Source organism: Typopeltis vanoorti, chromosome 1 (assembly GCF_054136105.1).
Source record: "Typopeltis vanoorti isolate ZY-2024b chromosome 1, IOZ_Tvanoo_1.0, whole genome shotgun sequence".
In the NCBI taxonomy this organism is placed as follows: domain Eukaryota; kingdom Metazoa; phylum Arthropoda; class Arachnida; order Uropygi; family Thelyphonidae; genus Typopeltis; species Typopeltis vanoorti.
In genome coordinates this window covers 139,883,978-139,907,771 of record NC_143549.1, presented here as the reverse complement: position 1 = coordinate 139,907,771, position 23,794 = coordinate 139,883,978, and the positions used below count along the sequence as shown (strand labels likewise).

At 36.6% G+C, this 23,794-nt stretch overlaps 1 protein-coding gene and 1 pseudogene across 1 annotated transcript in view; both read right to left on the bottom strand.

Annotated features, from left to right (window-relative positions):
* The window catches only part of LOC150110475 (NCK-interacting protein with SH3 domain), a 243,092-nt gene extending 219,309 nt beyond the window's left edge, over positions 1-23,783 (bottom strand). The window contains exon 1 of the mRNA XM_090394047.1: positions 23,560-23,783. Within this exon, the coding sequence (XP_090250173.1) occupies positions 23,560-23,742 (183 nt within the window). The 5' untranslated portion in view covers positions 23,743-23,783. The remainder of the gene's footprint in view (positions 1-23,559) is intronic.
* Positions 3,798-5,468, bottom strand: LOC150110476 (putative peptidyl-tRNA hydrolase 2; annotated as a pseudogene).
* Positions 23,784-23,794: the final 11 nt, after the last annotated feature.

The window sequence follows — 23,794 nt, the reverse complement described above, 5'->3', positions numbered from 1 at the left end:
GTGCACATGCCGAAGAACCGTGCTTCTCTCCTTACAACAGAGTAACAGGACCTCCAGGAAGAACTATCCCTGATATCTAACAACCTTACCATGAATGGATTTCCTCGAAGACTCGTCCACAAGATACTTTTCTCTGACCACACAAAGACAACGAGATAACATACGTTATATTTCTACCATCGTCATTCCATACTTAGGGACAGTTTCGAATAGGACTGCAAGACTCCTTAGATTACATAAAATAAGAGTGGCCTTTAAACCTACAGAAACGATTAGACAATTCTTAAGATCTCCAAAAGATAACTATCCTTTCTTCAAATATGCTGGAGTTTACAACATACCCTGCTCGTGCAGCTTGAATTATATCGGCCAGACTTCAAGGAGCCTTGAAATTAGGCAAAAAGAACACATTGGTGACGTCAATAATAACAGAGAAGAAAAATCGGGGTTAGCTTTTCACTTCTCAAGAACGAACCATGTCATAGAGTGGGATAGAAGCACAATTCCTTATATAGAGGTGGACTTCTGCTCCCGATTTATTAAAGAAGCCACAGCAGTTGCCCGCTGTACACAAAACCTTAACAGTAACCAAGGACTAATCTTGCCCGTGATCTGGAAGAAACTTATTAGATCTCTCAACTTACCAGAACTGAATTACGGTGCCAACTATAGAATGTTCCTAAATAACAAGTGAGATCATGCACGCTCAATGCATGTTTTTGTACGCGCTATGTTCTTTTGTCTAATATAATTTGAATCGGTTGTTTATAGTTTGTAACAGTTTTTTACTTTTTAGTGCCTTACATCAGTTATGTACCTTGAAGATGACAACAGCCTTAGTTGGTGAAACATACTAAAGCATGGTTGTTTATTATATGTACTTGATCAATATAGTCCCATTAGAAGTCTTTTTATAACTGTTATGGTCAAGAAAATTAACATTTTTTTAACAATTTATAGCATTAAACCTGAAAGAAAATGGCATTAAACCTGATATTAAAATTAGAGATATCAAACTGAGCTGAGCTTTAGTGAAGATGGCAAATTAAATATGGAAATAGAATAAGCAAAGATGGTATGGTGGGGAGCTATTTGAAAAAAAATGTATAAGGAAAAAGAGAGAAATAGCCAAAATATCAAACTAGCAGTATACAAGACAGTATTCAAACTAGTTTTAATTTATAGATCTGAGAACTGGATTCAAAATAAAGCACTTGATCAAAGATCCGAGACAAAAGGTATGACTGAGAAAAATTAGAGGAGTGAACAGGTGGCAGGAATGGCAGAATACATCAAAAATGAGAATATTATGAAGGAATCTGATACTGTTAGCATTCAAGAATGTATGAACAGAACAAATTAAGATGGTATACAGTTGCTTAAATAAAATGGGAGAGGAAAGGTTAACAAAACAGGTGTTTGATGCCAAAATGGCAAGAAAAAGACCTAGAGGAAGATCAAGATGGACTGATTCAGCCAGAAAGAATCCTTAGATGAGTGAAATTTTTGTTATGATGATATTGGAGTGCTAACAACTAATAAAGTGATGTAAAGGAAAACTGTTGATATGATATTTGTAATAATGTAAACTTAATCATGTAGTACTCTCAAAGTAGCCTGTACAAAATGATGATGATGATGATGATAAAGAAGAATTATGAGAATCAAATAACTAAACAAGTCAAAGGAACTCTTGGGAATTTTTTTTTCATTCAGCAACTAGCAGATATGATTACTAAGGTTTAATGATTTTGAAAAATTCTTCTATTAGAAAAATTAAATAAAAAGTCATCTAATGGATATAAAGAAACCACCATCCAGAAAATAATAATTATCATCCTTCAGCCAGACTACAATCTGATGTTAGAGGACTTCCTACCTTAAAGGGACTTCTGAACCTATAGGAGTACTCTATGGGTCTTGGGATAATAATAAATAGAAGGATTCTCAAATACAATGTGTACACTACTTTCAAACCAGCATGAGAGTCATCTTTCTTCTTTCTTACTATCTACTAAGGTTAAATTGCCTCTACTATCCTTATCTGGTGTTTACCAAATACCTTGTTCCTGCTATTTTGGACAGACTGGTCATTCTGCTAAGATCAGAATCCAAGAACACCAAGATTACATAAGATTTCTGGCCTTGCTTCTCATGACATCGATACCAGACATAGAGTTCACAATGGGATCAGACAAAGATTTTTCACTACAACAGATTTAAAATCAATCATCTATTCCTTGAAATATGCTAAAACTCTGCATTATTGTCCTAATCTTGATCAAACAGAATGCATGTCTATCTTCATTTACAAACAATAAATGCAAAATTCTATACTTATTGTTCATAATTATCATCCTTCAGCCAGACTAATCTGATATCAGAGGACTCATGTACCCTACCTTAAAGGGACTTCCAAACAAATAGAAGGATTCTCAAATACAATGTGTATACTACTACTTCATTTGAAAATTATTAGAGTGGTATGATAAACTTTGTGTTTCTCAGGGGGGGACCTCCCCTCGATGAGTCTTGACAGACTTTATGTCTTAGGAAGGACCTCCCTCGATGAGTCTTTTGACTCCTTGGAGGCCTGAATAATAATAATAATAATAATAATAATAATAATTTATAAATCGGATTTTACAATCTAATGAAAACAATCAATGTTTTAGGGTTCACATTCAGAAATGGTTGACAGAGAATCTCTACTTTGCAATGAACTGCATGGGTTTACTAAGGGAAGGTCATGTTTTAGCATCTAGCTCACATTCTGTGATGATGTTACCAAGATAGATAAGTGGAATGGATACACATGATACTTTTGGATTTTTCTACGGCTTCTGACAGAATACAGCACGTAAGACTGTTCCATAAATTGAAAAATATGGGTTTGGATTATAAAATATTAGCATCGATAAGAGGATGGCTGACTGATAGATATCAAAAAGTGGTATATAGGGGGATGTGAGTGTGCAAAATTTAAGGTAACCAGTGGTGTACCTTAAGGATCAGTGCTTGGCCCACTGTTATTCAATTTGTACATTAATGACATTGGGAAGGATTTGACATGCAATGTACCGCTATTATTATTATTATGTGACACCTCCAGGGAGTCCAAAGACTCATCGAGGGAGAGTGTGCCAACAGCATCAAACGATTGAACCCCTTCCAACTACTAACCATGCTCAAACTTGCTTAACTTTTTGCACGCCATTAGGCAGAGGCTCTACCAATTGACCAATCAGTCACATTAACCTTTGATAGCAGTAGCAGACAGAGGAAAGGGTTATTCTTAGCCTTAAAAGGAGAGAATTTAGCAACCTCAGCCACTTATATAAAATTAATGGGGGAATGGGCTACATATGCTTTTGAAATATTGTTTTTAACTCAGAGATTTGTTGCACATTTAACACTCATTTATAGCAAACTCACAGGGACCAAAGAAATTAAATTTCTTAATGTGGAGGGTTTGCTACAGTGAATTTCCTTTAGAATTGCACTGTACTATAGGACCTTGAGTGGGACTTTTCTTTAGTTTGTTATGGATTTTTCTATTCATGTGTTCTATTGGCTGTATTAGAACTTTCAAATGAAAATATTTTCAGCAGTTGATATTACATTATAAAAAATGTTTTCCTATAATGTTTTACATATACAGGTATATAAAAAAGCCCTAATTATCACGAACCTCAAGAAAACCTGCTCTGAAATTACCCAAACGTTTACATGGGAAGAAATATTCAGATAAACAGGCAAAGTAATTCACTGAGTGGGCTCTGCTATCATCATTATCATCAGAGTAACCTTAATGATCCAGTAACTTCATTAATCAGATCTATTCATCCCATAATACACAAGGCAGTTGTACATCCTCTATCCAAAAAGAAACTGAACTTTTCGAAAATAGAAGAAACTAGTGGAGCCACTTGTTGTATCATTTTGTTGTCGAAAGCAACAACAAAAAGTCTGTTTATGACATTTGTTTCATTAGAAGCTGAGTTATAATGCCAAGATTGACAATGTGTTTTGATGAACGGTCGGAAAATGAGTTTCAAACAGAGAGATGCGATTGACTTTTGTGTTAAACTTGGTAAAAGTTTTACCCAAACGCATCAACTGCTTTAAATAGAATACAGTGATGAATGCTTATCCCATACTCAAGTTTACAAGTGGTTTAATCGATTTCAAAGTAGTCATGAGACACTTGAGGACGACGAAAATCTGGGCCATCCAAAAACTGGACTGAGTGAAGTTAACATCCGAAAAGTGCGTAATTTCATCAAAGAAAACCAGAAATCATCCGTGAGACTGATTGAAGATGAATTGGGGATTCCAAAATCAACTGTGCACAGTTGATTTTGGAATCAACTGTGCACAGCATTTTGACCAAGAGTTTGGGCCTTCGTAAATTGAATTTGCGATTTGTTCCTCACAAATTGACCAAGGACCAAAAAATGTATTGAATTGAACACTGCAAGAACCTCATTAAAACCACTCATAAGGACTCGAAAATCGCTCGTAAGGTATTCGAAAAAAAGTTGCTTGGAGAAGTCAAAAGTAAAGACAATGCTGATTTATTTCTACGATTCCAAGGGCATTGTCCACAAAGAATTCATTCCGCCTGGCCAAATGGTCAATGGTGAGTTTTATCTCGAAGTTTTGAAGCAATTAATAGCGAGAATCTTCGCATACAGCATGAATATCATGACGACCGACCATTCGCCAAAACACACCGTCACTCTTGGCACTATAACTCAGCTTCTAATGAAACAAATGTCATAAACAGTTGACACAACACTAATGAAGGTTACCGCTTTCGACAACAAAAAGATACAACAGGTGGTGCCACTAGTTTCTTCTATTTTCGAAAAGTTCGGTTTCTTTTTGGACTGAGAGTGTAGATCCTGCAGGGATCTGTGTTTTCCTAGCATCCTGAACTAGATATGTGGGCAGACCTAAAGATAAAACTTGCCTCTCAAGCTCTACAAGATGCTGAGTGTTTTCATCTCTTAGAACAATTTTTGTTTCTTCAAATTCAACCAACTGTAACATAATTTCTTTGTATTTATTTTCATCCTGAAGGAGTAATCGATGTATGCCTAAAGCAGCATGGGCTACCTGAGCCCATGCTGCCTTAGGCTTCCTGTTTCCATTTCTAAATTCATGTTGACAACAAATACCATCTTATACATTTCTGGAATTATATCATCATCACTTATGTCATCTGCTTCAGCCTCCAAAGGAGTTTCTAAATCAGCCTCAGGATTTTCAAAAATCCAGGTAGCAGCTAAATCAGGTGACCTGTTTCCAGTATAAAACAGTGCATTTTCTGCTGCATTTCTACTAATTCTCATTCCCATTAATACTTTCAAATATTCTTCATTAGGCTGCCAATTTCTGGCAACACCCATAGCTGTTTCTGGTGGACTTCCTTCTCCATCTCCAGATTCTCTTGGTTCATCCATTTCTAACCAAATGATGCAGTTTATGTTTATACAATGCTGGAAACTGGCAGAGTTCAGTATTTGCTGATGATGCAAAGATAGGTAGGGTAATCAGAAATGCAACTGATATGCAGTACTTGCAGAATGATTTGGATAGACTGGAATTGTGGGCATGGGAAAATGAATGCCAGTTCAATGTCAGTAAATGTCAAGTCATGCACTTTGGCTGATTAGATATCCAATTATTATTATTATTAACATGGAATTGGAGACTCATCGTGGGAGGTACACATTGTTGCACACAATGCTCATCCAACCATGCTTTAAACTGATTCAATGTTTCTACATTTGCAACACACTCAAGCACTCTCCATGCAAAGAACCTGCTCCTCACTCCTCTGCTCACTCTCTCCTTATACAGTTTCCAGTGATGGTCTCTTGTTCTAATCCCTCTCCCATTCTATGAAAAACCTCTTCCATGTCAATCTGATGCCATTATCCAATGTCGTATTATATTGGTGGGATTATGTTAGATGGGATTATTAGTAGATAGGAAGTTGAAGTTCAGGGACCATGTAGGTAACCAGTGGTTACCTACATGGCCCCCTTGCAAATACAACTCAAAAGAAAATTGCAATGCTGAAATGAACTTTGACATGTAAAGATGAGGATGTTATTTCGACTCTTTACAAGGCCTTGATAACACTTCAATTGGATTATTGTGTGCAGGTCTGGTCTCCTGATTTCAACTGTAATTCTGATACAGTGGAGAGAGAGTGTTAAAAATGATATCAGGATTGTGGAATACTAATTATGAAGATAAATTGAGAATTTGTAAGCTGCAGACAATAGCAAAGAGAAAGAGGTTATTATTATTATTATTATTAAACAAGACCTCATGGAGTCAAAGACTCATCTAGGAGGTCCAATTATGATTGAGACTTACAAACTTCTGACAGGGTCATACAGGATTCCAGTTGATGGAATTTTACATTTTATGGCAGGTGGGGGAAGAACAAAAGGGCCCCCTTGGAAGATGAAAATGAATGCTGCTAAGAAGGGGATGAGATCTAAATTTTTTCTCTCATAGAGCGGTGCATGATTGGAATGGAATGCCATTGGATGTTGTGTGTGTGTGTGTGTGCGTGCAAGTAGTGTGAATGAAGTCGAGAATAAGTATGAGAGCTGGTGTATGTAGTATGTGGCCTCCCGTGATGAGTTCCTGACTCCCTGAAGGTCTTTCTTAATAATAAATGGAGATTGGTATCTGATTTGCAGGCCTGAAAGGGATCATTCGCTGAGCATTTACAAGATTCTTAAGATGCTGTTGCATATATTTTGATAAACACCACGAGCAAAATTAGTTTTATGTCTTCTTATATATCCTAAAAGAAAAAGAACAAATTATCATAATTTGATGAAATATGCTGGTTAAAGGGTTTTAAGATATGTTCTTTCTTAAGGTTATATCAGTTGCTTTAATATCATGTTTGTTCTAGGTGTTTATCAGTACTTTCCAGACCCCCCCCCACCATTAGTATGGTCAGTGTATTAAAAGTTACATAATTTGGAAACACTTTTCAAGAGACCAAATGTGGAACTTTTTTATAAGTCACTTCAGGCCTGAAATATACAATATGGTTTCCATACACCAGGCAATGAAATTCATCTACTACTTAAAAACATTCACCAGTATGGAGACAGAAAGATCATGTTGGAGGTTTAGTGGAATATTTTCAGCACTGGGAAAGGATTACAACTAATTTTAATGCTTCCAATATTTCGTCTCAGTCACTGAGACATCCCCAGGGAATACAAATAACTTTTGTAACAACACAATCAAATACAATACAATACTAAGTGAAACACGTGGGTGACTCTAAAGTCCTATCTAGGTGATGTGCCTTCTATGGGTGTTTGTAGGTGGCCTAAGATGTAATGTTTTTTTGAGTTTTAATACTCAGTTTTAATCCTTTCCCAGTGCTGAAAATATTCCATTAAACCTCCAACATGATGTCCTCACAGCACTTAGGCCTCAACAGACAGAAACAGAAAGATGAATTTTCTCCTGAAATCGGTGATTTAAATTGATGGCTCAACACTTACAGTAATGCTCTGATGGTGTAACTGACACGTCCAATGAAACTATCAAAGCAATATGGAGCTGTGGGGGGGGGGTTCTAATGATAGCTTGTTGTTATTGGGTGTAGGTGGGGAACGCACTCCCGCCAATCTGCTTGAATATATGCAAATCAATCTTCCTTCATTATTAAAAATTATGGAAACAACTACCGTGTTATAGTAAAACTTCAGTTTAATATAAACTGAAGGCCATGATCTGAGAGCCCAAAATAATCATTCAACATTTTGACTTTCATATCAAGGTCATCGTCATCATCTGGAGTATACACACATATATACAAAGACACAAGCTACATTACGACTACATGGTATGTTACAGTAATTTGGTCAACTGTTAAAACTAGTGGCCTGACCTCTGGTGAAAAAAAAACTTACATCAAAGCTAGAGTTCTGTTATTATTATTATCTATTTTGTTACATATCATTAAGATCTATATTAAGCTAATGAGCAACATGCTCTCATAATAATTACTCATATAAATTAGAGCAAAACAGTATAGGTGGTGGCCAATAACATCTAAAATTATTGCTTAGAGTCCTAAAATAAGGGTTTGCTGGAAAACGTGAAGAACTTAAGTGGGCTGAATTTATCCCATCCAAATCACATCAGACCATTAACAATAATGGTTTATTAAGATTAGGATGATTGAACAAAATTTCACAGGCTTCTTTAAATTTGCATTCATATAAGGTTTTTGTAATGTAAAGAACAGGTACTTTGTCCAATTAACTTGGTGTAGGGTGTTAAGTGCATGATCTGAGCAGCTTGCTTCACCAAAATCGTTAAATTTAATGTGTTGTTTGTGTTCTTATTCATAGATAAGATATGTATGTCCAGTTTTCACCAGTATAAGGTAATTTATATGTGCAATAGATACAGTATACTCCAGGGTGGGCCAGTGAGGGGGGGGTTCTTTAGAGGAGTTGAATATGTTTTTAAATTTTATAGGTGGTTTAAAAGTAGCATTAAGATTATAATGGTGTTGTTTTTTTTCACCAGAGGTGAGGCCAGTAGTTTTAACAGTTGACCAAATTGCTGTAACTTTAGCATACCGTGTAGATTGTAATCTAGCTTGTTTCTTTGTATACATCTTTCTGAGTATACATGTGTATACTCAAGATGATGACCTTGATATAAAAACTGAAATCCGGGTGATTATTTTGGTTTATATTAAAATGAAGTTTTACTATAACATGGTATTCATATAACATGGAGAAAAGAGCAAAGCTAATAATAATGGCAAATATCTGTTGGATTTCTGCTCAGGACATGGACTGGTTATTACTAACACCATGTTCCAACATAAAAATGTGCACAAATTCACATGGAGAGAAGAGGCTAGGAATAAGAAAAGTCTCATTGACTGTGTTATTGTTGATAGTGATGTTTTCTCCCTGGTGCAGGACACCAGAGTGTACAGAGGATTTGAAATTGGAAGTGATCACTATTTAGTCTTGAGCAGGATAAAATTGAATTTCATATTGAAAAGAATAACATGTAAGAAAGTTTTAAAGCGAATAAAAGTTGAGCAGCTCTCAGATGTGAACTGTAGACTAAAATACAGAAATATTATTGGAAAGAAAATGAAAGAGTTTGAGAACAGGAATCAAACCTTGGAGATTCAGTGGCAAACTCTGAAGGAAACATTGATTGATTCTGCCAGAGAGGCATGTGGTGAGGTTGTGTGCAAGGATAAAAAAATCAGAACTCCCTGGTGGACACAGGAAGTTAAAGAGGCAGTGAAGGAAAAGAAGAAAGCATATCAAAAGTTCCTGGCAAATAAGTCAGCTTTTACTCTTACAGAATACAGAGACAAATGTAAGAAAGCTAAACAAAAGTCATGGGAGGACTTTGGCAAGAATATAGAAAATAAATATCAAGAAGGTGGCAAAATATTCTGGAGGTTGTTGAAGAAGCTTAGGAATGGAGGAAAGAGTGCTGTAAAAGGAATTAGAGATGATAAAGGTGAAATGAAAACAGGAGAAAAAGATATTCTTGAAGTATGGAGTAATTACTTTGAAAAACTGCTAAATGAAACAAGCAGTGATGACAGCACAGTGATAAAAAACACTAACCAGGCATGCAGTCAGGAATACATATCCATACTTGGAAAAGTATGGATATGTATTCCTGAAAGTAGAAAAAGTAGAAAAAGCCATCAAAGGCTTGAAATGTGGAAAGGCAGCAGGAGTAGATGATATTCGACCAGAAATGCTGAAGTATGGTGGTATAAGAGTCTTACAGTGGCTGCACTGCATAGTTCAGAAAGCCTGGACAGAGGGACGAATTCCCGATGATTGGAGTAGAGCTCTCATAGTACCCATATATAAAAAGGGAAATAAAACTGAATGTGAGAATTACAGAGGTATTTCCCTACTGAGTGTTCCTGGCAAGATCTATGCAAGTATACTTGAGAAACGGTTGAGAAGAATTGTGGAAGAAAAGCTTGGTGAAGAACAAGCTGGATTCAGGCCAAATAGAGGCTGTCAGGATCAGATCTTCACTTTACGACAAATAGTCGAGAAAGCATGGGAATATAACAAAGATCTGTATTTAAGTTTTGTCGATTTGGAAAAGGCATATGACAAGGTGCCAAGAGAGAAGCTATTCAATACACTGCAGTTATATGGTGTCAATGGGGCATTATATCAAGCAATACTTAGTCTTTATTTGAGTTGTGAGTCAGCAGTTAGAATTGAAGGAAGTACAGGAAGATGGTTTAATATTAAATCTGGTGTGAGACAAGGATGTACATTATCCCCTCTGTTATTCATTACCTATATGGATCACATTATGAAGGAATGTGGTATTAAACCTGATATCAAAATTGGAGATGTTAATGTCAGCTCTTTGCTTTATGCGGATGATGTTATACTTCTAAATAAATCCGCTACAAATCTGCAAGATTCTCTGACTAAATTGAATAGCTGTTGTAATAGATATGGTATGAAGGTCAGCAATAAAAAGACAAAGACAATGAAAATAGGCAGAATCATTGAAAATGTCAACTGTGTTGTGAATGGAGAACCTGTGGAACAAGTAAAACATTTCAGCTACTTAGGCACAATTTTTACTGAAGATGGTAAACTAAATATAGAAATAGACAACAGAATCAGCAAAGCTTGTATCGTGGGAAGTCAATTGAATAAATTCATATGGAATAAGAAAGAAATTAGTCGGAACACTAAATTAGCTGTATACAAGACTGTGTTCAAACCAATTTTAACTTATGGATCTGAGAGCTGGGTCAGAAGTAAAACACTTGACCAAAGACTAGAGACCGCAGATATGAGAGTCCTGAGAAAGATTAGAGGCGTGAACAGATGGCATCAATGGCAATATCATATTAAAAATGAGGATATTAGGAAAGAACTTGACATTGTCAGCATCCAGGAATGCGTTAGCAGAGCTAATCTTAGGTGGTATGGTCACTTAAATAGAATGGGAGAGGAAAGATTAGCAAAACAAGTGTTCTCTGCCAGGTTGGCAGGAAAACGACCCAGAGGAAGACCAAGATATAGGTGGATTGATACGGTACAAAGTGCCTTAGACGATAGAAACATAAGATCTGATAATGTTGGAGTCTTGACAAGTAACAGACTGATTTGGAGGAAAATTGTAGATAGGAAGTTAGTAATGATGTAATTTTTTCATGTAGTACTGTCATATCCTGTACACCCCTTGAGGGTACATGGCAGGAATTTGATGATGATGATATTTGTTTCCATAATTTTTAATAATGAATGCTGATCACCATGTAACCAAGAAGGAAAGGATATGCAGATCAAGTATGAATTTCCAACACCAAGTCCATGAATACCATGGGAATCAATACAATTATAATAATAATTTCGACTTAAATTTTATTATTTGTAATGTTCAGATTTGAAAAAACAAATAAACAAAGCTGAGCACGTGCTCAGGTATGTAACACAAGACACGATGCTTAATAACTTGATTTCACTGTATATGTTTGTTCGCTTGCAATAAATTTTATCTGAAGAAAAATATGAAAATTTTTGAGTACTTGTATATGGTATATGGAAATATGACTTCTGCATTACTTCAATCTTGGTATCACTTCTTTGTCTAGCTAACACTGATGCACTTTTGTGCAGAAGTGGTTGCTGCATTGAGATATGTGCTTGGGGATGGGCCACCACTGAGTTCATGGCTCTGCTCAGTGGTGGGGTGAGCCTACCATCGGGCAGAGCCACCACTGAGGGCTCCTCACCATGGCAGGGTAGGCCTGTCACTAAGTGGAACCACCGCTGAGTAAAATGATTCTTCGGGTCACTCGCACTTGCATTTTCAGAGACTTCTCTTCGCATATAAGGGAAAACAATCTTCGTAGTGGTCCTTCCCATAATGCTTAGCATTATACTTGACCATAAGGATATGTGCTTTGCATTATGGGGATACTAAGACAATTCATGTGAAACCGTTAGCCTCTATACATAAGTAGCCCAGCTGTAAAGCGACTTCACACACAAACTTTGATAAAGAACGTTGGATAAAGTTGAAAAATAATGTTGGAAAATTCACACATGGATAAAGAATGAAACCAAGAATATACGAGTTCAAGATCGGCACAATCAACATAAGAAGTCTGAATGGCAAAGAAATGGAGCTAGCTGAGGAATTGGATAAGTACCAGATTGATATAATAGGGGTGACTGAAACATAAAAGGCAAAAACTAGTGAGATCTTTCTGAGAAATAAATACAAAATGTTCTAATCAGGGAAAAGACATAGCTATAGTATTCAACACTAAATATGAGGCTAATCTCCCTGAATAACAGGCAATATCAAGTAGAGTGATGTGGGCAAATATCAAAATGGGGAACTGAACAATTAAACTTATTTGTGCCTATGGTCCCACAGAAGGTTTTACTAAAGTAGAAGTGAAGAAATTTGCTGAGGCTTTAGAGAAAGCAACGGACACAAAGATAAAGGAAAAGTTGGTCCTTGCTGGGGATCTAAATAGCAGAATAAAAATGATTGTCACACATGTACAAATATGTTGAGAAAATTTGGAGAAAAGAGCGAAACTAATAATAACGGCAAATACTTGTTGGATTTCTGCTCAGGACATGGACTGGTTATTACTAACACCATGTTCCATCATAAAAATGTGCACAAATTCACATGGAGAGAAAAGGCAAGGAATAAGAAAAGTCTCATTGACTATGTTATTGTTGATAGTGATGTTTTCTCATTGGTGCAGGGACACTAGAGTGTACAGAGGATTTGAAATCGGAAGTGATCACCATTTTGAGCAAGATAAAATTTCATACTAGAAGAACATGTAAGAGCTCGTTTAAAGAGGTCTTCCATGTTCTTTTAAAGCAAATAAAAACTGAGCAGCTCTCACATGTGAACTATAAACTAAAATACACAAACATTATTCAAGAAAAAATGACAGATTTGAGAACAGAAACCAAACCTTGGAGATTCCGTGGCAAGCTCTGAAGAAAACATTGACTGATTCAGCCAGAGAGGTATGTAGTGAGGTTATCTGCAAGGACAGAAAAATCAGAACTCCACAGTGGACACAGAAAGTTAAAGAGACAGTGAAGGAAAAGAAGAAAGCACATCAAAAGTTCCTGGTGAATATGTCAGCTTGTGCTCTTATGGAATACTAAGAAAGTTAAACACTGTGTATAAGTAACTAAACAAAAGTCATAGGAAGACTTTGGCAAGAACATAGAAAATAAATATCAAGTAGGTGGCAATTCTGGAAGCTGTTGAAAAAAAGCTTAGAAATGAAGGAATGAGAGCTCTGAAAGGAATTACAGATGAAGGTGACATGAAAAAGGGAGAAAAGATATCCTTGAAGTATGGAGTAATTCTAACAATTGCTAAATGAAACAAGCAGTGATAGCACAGTGGTAAAAAACACACAACAGGCATACAGTCAGGAATACATATCCATACTTGAAGTAGAAAAAGCAATCAAAGGCTTGAAATGTGGAAAGGCAGCAGGAGTAGATGATATTCGACCAGAAATGCTGAAATATGGTGGTATAAAAGTCTTACAGTGGCTGCACTGCATAGTTCAGAAAGCTTGGACAGAGGGGCGAATTCCTGATGATTGGAGTAGAGCTCTAATAGTACCTATATATGAAACGGGAAATAAAACTGAATGTGAGAATTACATAGGTATTTCCCTGCTGAGTGTTCCTGGCAAGATTTATGCCAGTATACTTGAGAAAAGGTTGAGAAGAATTGTGGAAGAAAAGCTTGGTGAAGAACAAGCTGGATTCAGGCCAAATAGAGGCTGTCAGGATCAGATTTTCACTTTACGAAAAATATTTGAGAAATCGTGGGAATATAACAAAGATCTGTATTTAAGTTTTGTAGATCTGGAAAAGGCATATATCAAGGTGGCAAGAGAAATGCTATTCAAAAAACTACAGTTGTATGGTGTCAGTGGGGCATTATATCAAGCGATACTTAGTCTTTATTTGAGTTGTAAGTCAGCAGTTAGAATTGAAGGAAGTACAGGAATCTGGTGTCAGACAAGTATGTACATAATGAATAACAGAGGAGATAAGGATCACATTATGAAGGAAAGCAGTATTAAACCTGATATCAAAATTGGAAATGTTAATCTTAGTTCTTTACTTTATGCAGATGATGGTATACTTGTATACTTCTAAATAAATCCAGTACAAGTCTGCTGATTCCCTGACTAAATTAAATAACTGTTGTAATAGATATAGTATGAAGATCAACAATAATAAGGCAAAGACAACGAAAGTAGGCAGAAGCATTGAAAATATCAACTGCATTTTGAATGTAGAACCTATAGAATATAGTCAAGTGAAGTTAGTGAAGATAAAAATTAAATATGGAAATAGACAACAGAATCAACAAAGCTGGTATGGTAGGAATTCAACTGAATAAAATTATATGGAATAAGGGAGAAATTAGTCGGAACACTAAATTAGCTGTATACAAGACAGTATTCAAACCAATTTTAACTTATGGATTTGAGAGCTGGGTTAGAAATAAAACACTACCAAAGACTAGAGACTGTAGATATGAGTCCTGAGAATGATTATGGGCGTGAACAGATGGCATCAATGACAATAAATATATTAAATAAGCATATTAGACAGAATGGGAGAGAAAAGATTAGCGAAACAAGTGTTCACTGCCAGAAGGAAGACCAAGATATAGAAGACCTAAAGGAAGACCAAGATATAGGTGGATTGATACAGTAAAAAGTGCCTTAGAAGACAGAAATATAAGATCTGAAAATGTTGGAGTCTTGACAGGTAACAGATTGATTTGGAGGAAAATTGTTGATAGGAAGTCAGTGGTGATGAAAGTTTTTCATGTAATACTATCACATCCTGTACATCCCTTGAGGGTACATGTCAGGAATATGATGATGATATAATTTTTTGGCATCTTTAATTTAAAGTTTTCTTGGTTGTTCTTTTGTGCTGTGTGTGTGTGTGTGTAACATCACATGACTTTAAATTAGTTGGGCTTGTTGGCAAAGTGGTTAGCATATCTGCTCTCCAACAGGTCTCAGGTTTGAATTCTGCCATGGGCATAGATGCTTGTGATTGTCTTTAGGTGGGAGATCAAGTGCATTGCCTGGTGTGATACCACCACCACCACCACCATCATACTTATTGTTCGTCTCTAGAGCAGGATTTCCAGACAATGTAAAAAAGAAATAAAAAAAATCCTTAGGCAACTCATGGCACTATAGGCTTACAACCTTTTGTGAGTGAAAACCACATTATATATATATATATAATCCTTCCTGCAGGGTGATTTAAATAAATTGAGAGTAAAAAATAATAGTTATCTATTTAATGTGGTATAATGTAAAGTTTAGAATAAAAAGGTTGCATACTGTGTATCATATTGATGGTACTAGACTGGGAAATTGATGAGGGCTAGGGATTTGGGAGGGGGGGGTAATGGTGGGATTTCAGAGGGATATTGCAAAATATCCCACTGAAAATTGGCAAGATAGCTCAAAGGATTACTTGGATGTTGAAGAACATACTGACAACTATAGATATAAATGTTGTATTCCATTTTATAAGGCATATTATACAGCATATCTTAACTAATGAACACAAACATGGTCAGCTGGGCTTCTTAAAGATGAGGAGGTGGTGCAGAGAATCAAGAGATGAATGACGCACCTGGAGACAGGTCTGTTAAGGAAATCATGTGTGAGCTGTAAAGGTTACTTAACAGGCAAAAAAGAAGGAACATGATAGAACCTTATAAGTTACTAAAAGGCTTCTGCAGTTTAATTTAATTCTGTAAGAGTGATATAAAAGAAATTTTTTAGTACAATGACAAGCAGAGAAAGACTAGAGTTATTTGTAGAAATTCTGTATGAGTGGTGGTTAGTATATGGATGTGTGGAATTTTCTTGGAGTGGTGAAAGACTGGAATGGATTTCCAGAAGAAATTATGAGTGCCCTGATAGCAAATGAGTTTCAGGAGAGGAATGATAAATACCGTGTGAATAATGTTTAGATGGATCTCTTGTGATGAGTCTTCTGACTCAGTAGAGATATCCATATAATAATAATTATAAATTCAAGTTGAAATATGAAGACATACAAACACGCACATATACACACACACACATATATACAGTGGTGAGCTATAAGAGGCTCGCGCGAGCCCTTTGTTCAATTTTTCTCAAATTTGCGAGCCTCTTGTTTGTAGAACTAGAAAATACCACCGCGGAATGTATACATGTTACTATAATTGCTGCTTTAAATTCATGTAGATTTTCTGATAACTATTTAAAAAATCATCTCATTGAATTTTGTTCTGATAGAGCTAGTGTAATGTTAAAAAACAAATCAGGTGTTCCAATCAAACTTCTCTAAAGATTTCCCAACATTGTGATTTGACATTGCATAGCTCATTGTTTACAATTAGCATTAGACGATTCGATAAAAAAACATTAAAGAAATAAATCATTTTGAAATATTTATGGATAAATTATATGCTTTTTACCATCAATCGCCAAAAAACGAGAATTAAATATGATTGCAAAAGGCCATGGTATCGAAATTTTAAAGATCGGTTGTGTTTGAACCACGATGGGCAGCTTGCAGTTTACGAAAGGCTCTTGCTGTGTGGAGAAATTACCCAGCTTTATGCAAGCATTTTGCATCAAACGATTAATATAAGGGCTTCTTAAACCGACTTCTCAATTTGGAATTTTTAAAGATTAAGCATTAATGATTGATATCCTACGGGAATTATCATATCTGTAAGAAGCTCTACAAAGTCGCAAAAGCCTTTTTTTTTCCTTTCTTTTTTTTGCTCGACGATGCGAGCCCTTTGTTAAAATTTCCATAGCTCACCACTGTATATATATATATATATATATATATTATTTATTTATTTTAATGTGAATCCAGTTATGAAAGGTTGAAGTTGTTTGGAAAATTTCAGGTAGGATAGAGAGAAAAGAATGGGGGAGAGGGGAAGAAGGATAAGTGTTATTGATGATAGCTGATGAACTGCAACCAGAAGAGTAAAGTTCAACTGCTGGCTAATGAAAATAGTGCATTTGAGGCTGTCTAGTATGAGATAAAGGCCAGTAGAACAAAACATACAGTTGGATGCTGCTACAGACCACGGGATGGAAAAGATGGAGTTAGTATGCATTGGCAAATATACTCAATGAGTGGAGGATTTCAACTATGGGAACATAGACTGAAAGGAGGAGAGGACACAGGGGAGGAAGGAAATGGAATTTATGCAGATACTAAGGAATAATTAACTGACACAGTATGTGATGGAATATAATATACGAGATGTTAGAGAGTGCTCGATCTAGTAATTGTATCTGAGAATTTGTCTGTAATGAATATAACCACATTGCTGCCAACTGCAGAGAGTAATCCTGTGGTCTTTATTATTATTATTATCTAGGCCTCCATGGAGTCAAAAGACTCATCGTGGGAGGTCGTTTTTAGGAAACACAAAGTTTATCATACCACTCCTTGAACCCACTGATCGTTCCCGCTCCAACCACTCTTTCACGCAATGCATTCCAAGGTTCAACCACCCTCCATGCAAAGAAACCACTCCTCACCCTCTTGTGCACAGCCTCCTTTCGTAACGTCTAGGGATGGCCCTTGTCATCACTCCTTCCCACCGTTCCACCAAGTGAAAGAACTCTTTAATGTCTACCCTGTAACTGCCTCTCAACAGTTTAAAAGTCTCGATCATATCACCTCTCCTTCTTCTATCCACCAAACTCTGCAGTCCACATTCCCTCAGTCGATCCTCATAACTCATATTGTCCAGTCCTGAAACCATCTTTGTTTTCAGCCTCTGTACCCTTTCCACAGTCAATTTATCCCCTTCAAATCCTGGGAACCAAATCTGAACGGTCTGATCAGAGTCTTATACAACGAAATGATAACTCTTTTATCTCTGCAGGTCAGCGTCCTTCTCAGTATTGCAGCAATCATCTGAGTTACCCTCACCACTTTTGCAATATGCTCCCTGAATTTCAGTTTTCTATCAATCATCACTCCCAGATCTCGTCTCCCCTACCTCCTCCAGAACAGCTCCTCCAATCGAGTATGCATCCTCCCATCGATGGATCCCAAACCTCAAGACTTTACATTTTGCTGCATTGAACCGACACTCCCATTCATTTGTCCATCTGTCTAGTTTATTCAAATCCTCTTACAGGGCTGCCACATCTGCATTATTACTGATAACCCTTCCCAGCTTCACATCATCCGCAAACAATTGAGTGTCCCCTTGCAATCCATTGACAATATCATTGATATAAAGGTTGAACAATACAGGTCCCAGTACTGAGTCCTGTGGAACCCCACTTGTAACCTTTTGCTTCCTTGATATTGCCCCACCATACACAACTCTCTGGTACCTATCAGTCAGCCAATCCTGAATCCATTTCACTAACCCAACATTTAAATCTGTGTGCTGCAACTTAAATATCAGCTTATCATGTGGCACCCTGTCAAACGCCTTTGCAAAATCCAAAAAAATGGAAGTATATGCCTTTCCCTCATGAACTGCTCTTGTCACTTTATTATAAAAGGCAATCATATTACTAAAGCAAGAGCACCCCTTAACAAATCCATGTTGATTCTCACAGATAACATTACCCTCATCTGCCCAACGCTGTATAGAGTTCCAACACTAATTTCTCCAAGACCTTAACAACTACTGATGACATACAAACAGGCCGATAATTAGACACTTCCAGTCTGCTACCACCCTTATGCAGCGGCACTATCTTACTTTCCTTCCATTCCCTGGGTACCTTTCCTGCAGCCAGACTTTTATTGAAAAGCCAGGTCAACGGAGCTGTCAGTTCTTTAGCACATTCTCTCAAAACCTGTGATGAAATACCATCCAGTCCAACAGCTTTACTGGTATCCAGAGTACTCAGTATTTGGAACTCACTCTCCTCTTGCATCTCTAAACCTGTCCTATCCCTCTAGTATTAAAACCTCCTCCAGGATGAAATACTCCAATAAAGTGCTCATTGAACAACTCCACTATGTCCTCTGCATCAGTCACTCTATTCCCAATTTTATCCCGCAATGTCATTCTTCCACAATCGTTTCTCTGCCTACTGGCCACATAGCTGAAATTCTTGACCTGGGAGGTGGCTAAATGTGTGGAATTTTCAGTTAAGATGGGTATCTACAAGAATTAAGATGGGATATATATGTGGAATTACAGGGCTGATAAGTATAACAAGTTTGGCAGTTTGCTTGGTTCAGTGCCATGGCATGTGAAACTGCAAGGGCTGGATGTCAATAGTGCATGGGAAGTGGTAGAGGAGTGTTTGAGGGAAGTAATGACATTAGTCAGGAGAGTAAATCAGGTGGGAGCAGTGGCGTAGCTAGAGCAGTTGCAGCCCGGGGAGGTCCCTGAGTTTGCCGCCCCTCTCAATACACACCAAAAATACTACAAATAGTCAAAACGATATATAGGGAAATAAATTAAAACAATATGTTTATTTTTGAAGTAAAACATTAATTCCAACATTCTAAAATGTTATTTTTCTTGCTTTTCTGTTAGCAAAATCGTCGATGACATTAGCGAAGTCTATTTCATAGTAATGTAGGTAATTCTTAATCAAATTTTATTTTAAAAAACTATTCTCACAACTAGCAACACTTACAGCAATTGTGAGGAAAATTCACAGTAGTATTACAATATTTGGAACTGAGTTCTCGAGACAGTATTTTAGAATTAACTGCAAAAGTTCAAAAAGGTTCAAAGTGCTGACCGGGGCAGACTGCCCCCCCCCTCATGCACCCTCCTAGCTACGCCACTGGGTGGGAGTTAAATGCATGAATATTATCATTGAGCTAGAGCTGCAAAAATAGAAAAAAATTGTGAAGGGAATTCATGGAGAAAGGGGACCACACTAGGCATATGAGCAGTACAAAGCATAGGCAAGAAGCGTAACTATGGTAAGAAAGGCAAAAGCAAAGTATGAAAGGAAATTAGCAGTGCAGGCCAAAGATAATCCCAAATGGTTCTTTGATATGTTGCAAGTAAAAGGAAGAATGTTTACAGCAGAATGATTTTAATGAATACACTTTGCAAGAGTATATCATTTAGGTGGAGATACTGAAGTAACAAGAGAGGCAAAGGCTTATATGGACACTGAGGTAAATGAAATGGAAATGCATAGCATATTACAGAACCTTAATGTGAATACAGCTGTGGGACTGAATGATATACCAGCTTGGGTTTTACCTGAAGGTGCTAAGATATTGTGAGTACCTTTGATCACATTGTTTAATCTATGTCTGAGTTCTGGGTTAGTCCAAAGGGCTGGAAAGAAATTGCACAAAGGAGGATCGAAGATGGATGTAGCAAATTTTTGACAGATTACTTGGTTAATGAAGAATACTTTAACAAGCAGGTTATTGTCTGTCTTTATTGAGCCTTGAAAAAACCTTATCTTGACTACTGTGTGCAGATCTGGGCACCAGGGTTTCTTGGCATTGAGGAAGAGGTGGAGAGGATAAAGATGTTAGTGACCAAGAGTAGTAGGTCTATGGAATGAACCTTACTAAAGTAGGCTGAAGATTTGTGGGTTACAGAAAGTGGTTGATAGGTGGAAAAAGGGAGCATATGATTGAGACATGATGTTTAGGGCCTCCCTAAACACCACCAGACCTTTTACAAGATTAATTCAGAGGAAATTTTTCAGAAAAAGTCTGGTGGTGGTGGAAGAATTAGGAGTCATCCTTGGAAACCGAGTAACAGTGTAACTGGTAATTAATTTACGGAATTAACAACGCATATGAATTTTAATGAATCACTTCTATATTTCGGCAATGTCACATTGCCATCTTCAGGAACATAAAGATATGGTATGGCAATGTGACATTGCCGAAATATAGAAGTGATTCATTAAAGTTATCTTTAATTAAAATACTTCATATGCGTTGTTAATTCCGTAAATTAATTACCAGTTATGTCTAACCAACGTATATGTCTTACTACTAGAATCGAGTAACAGTGTAGTTACCAAGGGTGTTAGAACTAGGATTTTTTATTTGGAGAGTGGTGAATGAGTGGAACAGGTTGACAGAGTCTGTTGTGGGTGCCATGACTGTGAATGAGCTCCAAGTAAAATATGATAGATACAGCACAAATGTTGGATAGTGCTTGACATGATGTTTAGGGCCACCCTCAATGGGTCTAAGGACTCAGAGTAGCCTGCAATAATAATAATAATAAACTGAAAATTATTCCACAATATGTTTGTGATATCTGTTGGCATCTGAATGATAACAATAATTTACAGTTATTACTGAAGTGGCTTCATCATATATCTGGCATCCTGAATTAAATTGTAAATGTGATGGAAGAAACTTTATTAGATACATTTTTTATGTGAGATTAAATCAAATGGTTTCAAAAGGAAACAGCTGATAGAATTCTATTCTTGAGAGACACTTGTGACATGAAATTAAGAATTATCAACACGTTAGCACAAGAATATTTTAATATTTGCCAAATATTTCAGTCTGAAATTAACAGACTATCATCAGTGGCTTGATAGGAACAGTTTTTACAAGGTGGAATACAAACAACTGATCATTCAAAAGAATGATCAATGATGATAGTCTGTTAATTTCAGACTGAAATATTTGGCAAATATTAAAATATTCTTGTGCTAATGTGTTAATAATTCCAAAACAGCTGACAATTCTTACTTTTTTTTTCACTTATAAGCCAGCATACAAACTGGCTTATAAGCGCATGAATTGGACATAGCAGACTATGGGCAGAGATGTCTATTTTATCCCTTCAGGTAAGATCAGCTGTCAAACCCCCCAACATCATCGGACTTCATTATTATTATTATTACCTAACACCTCCAGGGAGTTCAATGATTCATTGAGGAAGGGCACTCTATAACTCTGTCTCCACTGCTCAATCCACCAACTACCATCATCTACACCAGCACCATCTAACGCCCATCATCATCATCACTAGTGTTTTCACATACAATCACAAACATCCATGCCCACAGCAGGATTCGAACCCGCAGCCTTTTGGGTGGAGTGTGGCTTAGTTGGCTGCCCACTCAGCCAACCAGGCCGGCAAAACAAGCTCTCCCTGATGGGGAATAGAACCCCGGTCTCCCGCGTGACATGCAGGGATACTAACCACTATACTACCGAGGACTTTATAAGAGGTTTATGAAAAAAGAAAAAGGAAGTCATTATCATAGTTCCAATCTTATAATATTTTAAATGTCTATTAACTCAATTTGAAAGTGTATACCATATTAATTTGTTTAAAAATTATTCTATGATGCTATCCAGTGACGCACTCAGGATTTAATATTGGGTGTGGGGGGGAAGCATTCAATATTTAATCTTGGTGGGGGGGAGTTGAGTGGACGATTTGAGAATACACATTGCATACGACCTATGACTGAGCATATGCAATGATCGCCAATACGTGATACCCATGATCTCCTGTGGCCCGGCTCGGGCAAATGAAGTAGTGCTCAGTCCACCCGGACACTACTTCATTTGCCTTGTGTTCATAGTGGCCGTGATTCCTGAGAGCTAGAGGGTGTTCCCACCTTATGTAACTGCTAATTCATAAGTAGTATAGAAATAGAAGACAAGACACAACATAAATTAAAAAAAAGAATTTTAATTAGAAAAAGTTTTTTTATAAAATTTTGTAGTGTTTTTTCCTTTTTCTTCTTTTTTTTGGGGGGGAAGGCCCCCCAGGGTGGGCCACTGATGCTATACCCTCCCCTCTAATGAAATGTAAGGCCTCTTAATACAATGAATGTATGATATTAAAGTACATGTACCATTATGTGGTAACTAGTAAAAGTCTTAAGAATACAAAAAATTAAAATTATGTGCATGTCTTAGAGCTGTAATATTTATCTCTCAAACAAAATGTATACATTATACTGTTTTACAAGTATAAAAATCATGTCCTCTACATTTTAAGACACATCTATTTTAAAATTAATAACATATCAGGTGTTTATTTCCCATTCACGTTCGGGTCCCTTAATAGCAGCTTCCTGTATCCATTAAATAATACCATATAAAAAATCATATACAAAAATTCTCCATCTGCTGTTTCATTCAAAATTCTTGTATGTTTAATCTAATGAATATAATTATTTCTAATCAACTTTTGCTCCAAACGTTGAGAATGAACGGAATTACGAGTCATGTTTGCCCTTGTGTCACAAATAATATTTACACTGCCTGCAAACATAGAAACCACATTTACACTGATAGCCTGTATGGTATTAGTCATATTATCTTAATTTTAGCGAATGACAACACAATATTAATTTTATTTTAATCTGTTCGGGCTGAATAATGAATCAACTCATATTTATGAAAAGATTAATTTGGCTTAATTCGCAGTATCGATTTCAAAACCACGTTGGTTTGTGATCCTCACCTCCTCGCTTCGAATATAGGAGTAGGGAATGTAACCACAGTTACCATCGATGTCAACTCCAAAAGTCCAGTCTGAATCGACATGTTTTGTCAGAACTTCAATAAAACGATCACCCTGACGGAAATTAAGAACATTTCTTTGAGAATAATCAAAATCATACATAGCAATCAAAACACTCTCCATCACCGTTACCACGCTGTCATTCGCTAGCTCAAGCAATAACTCCTGACTGCTG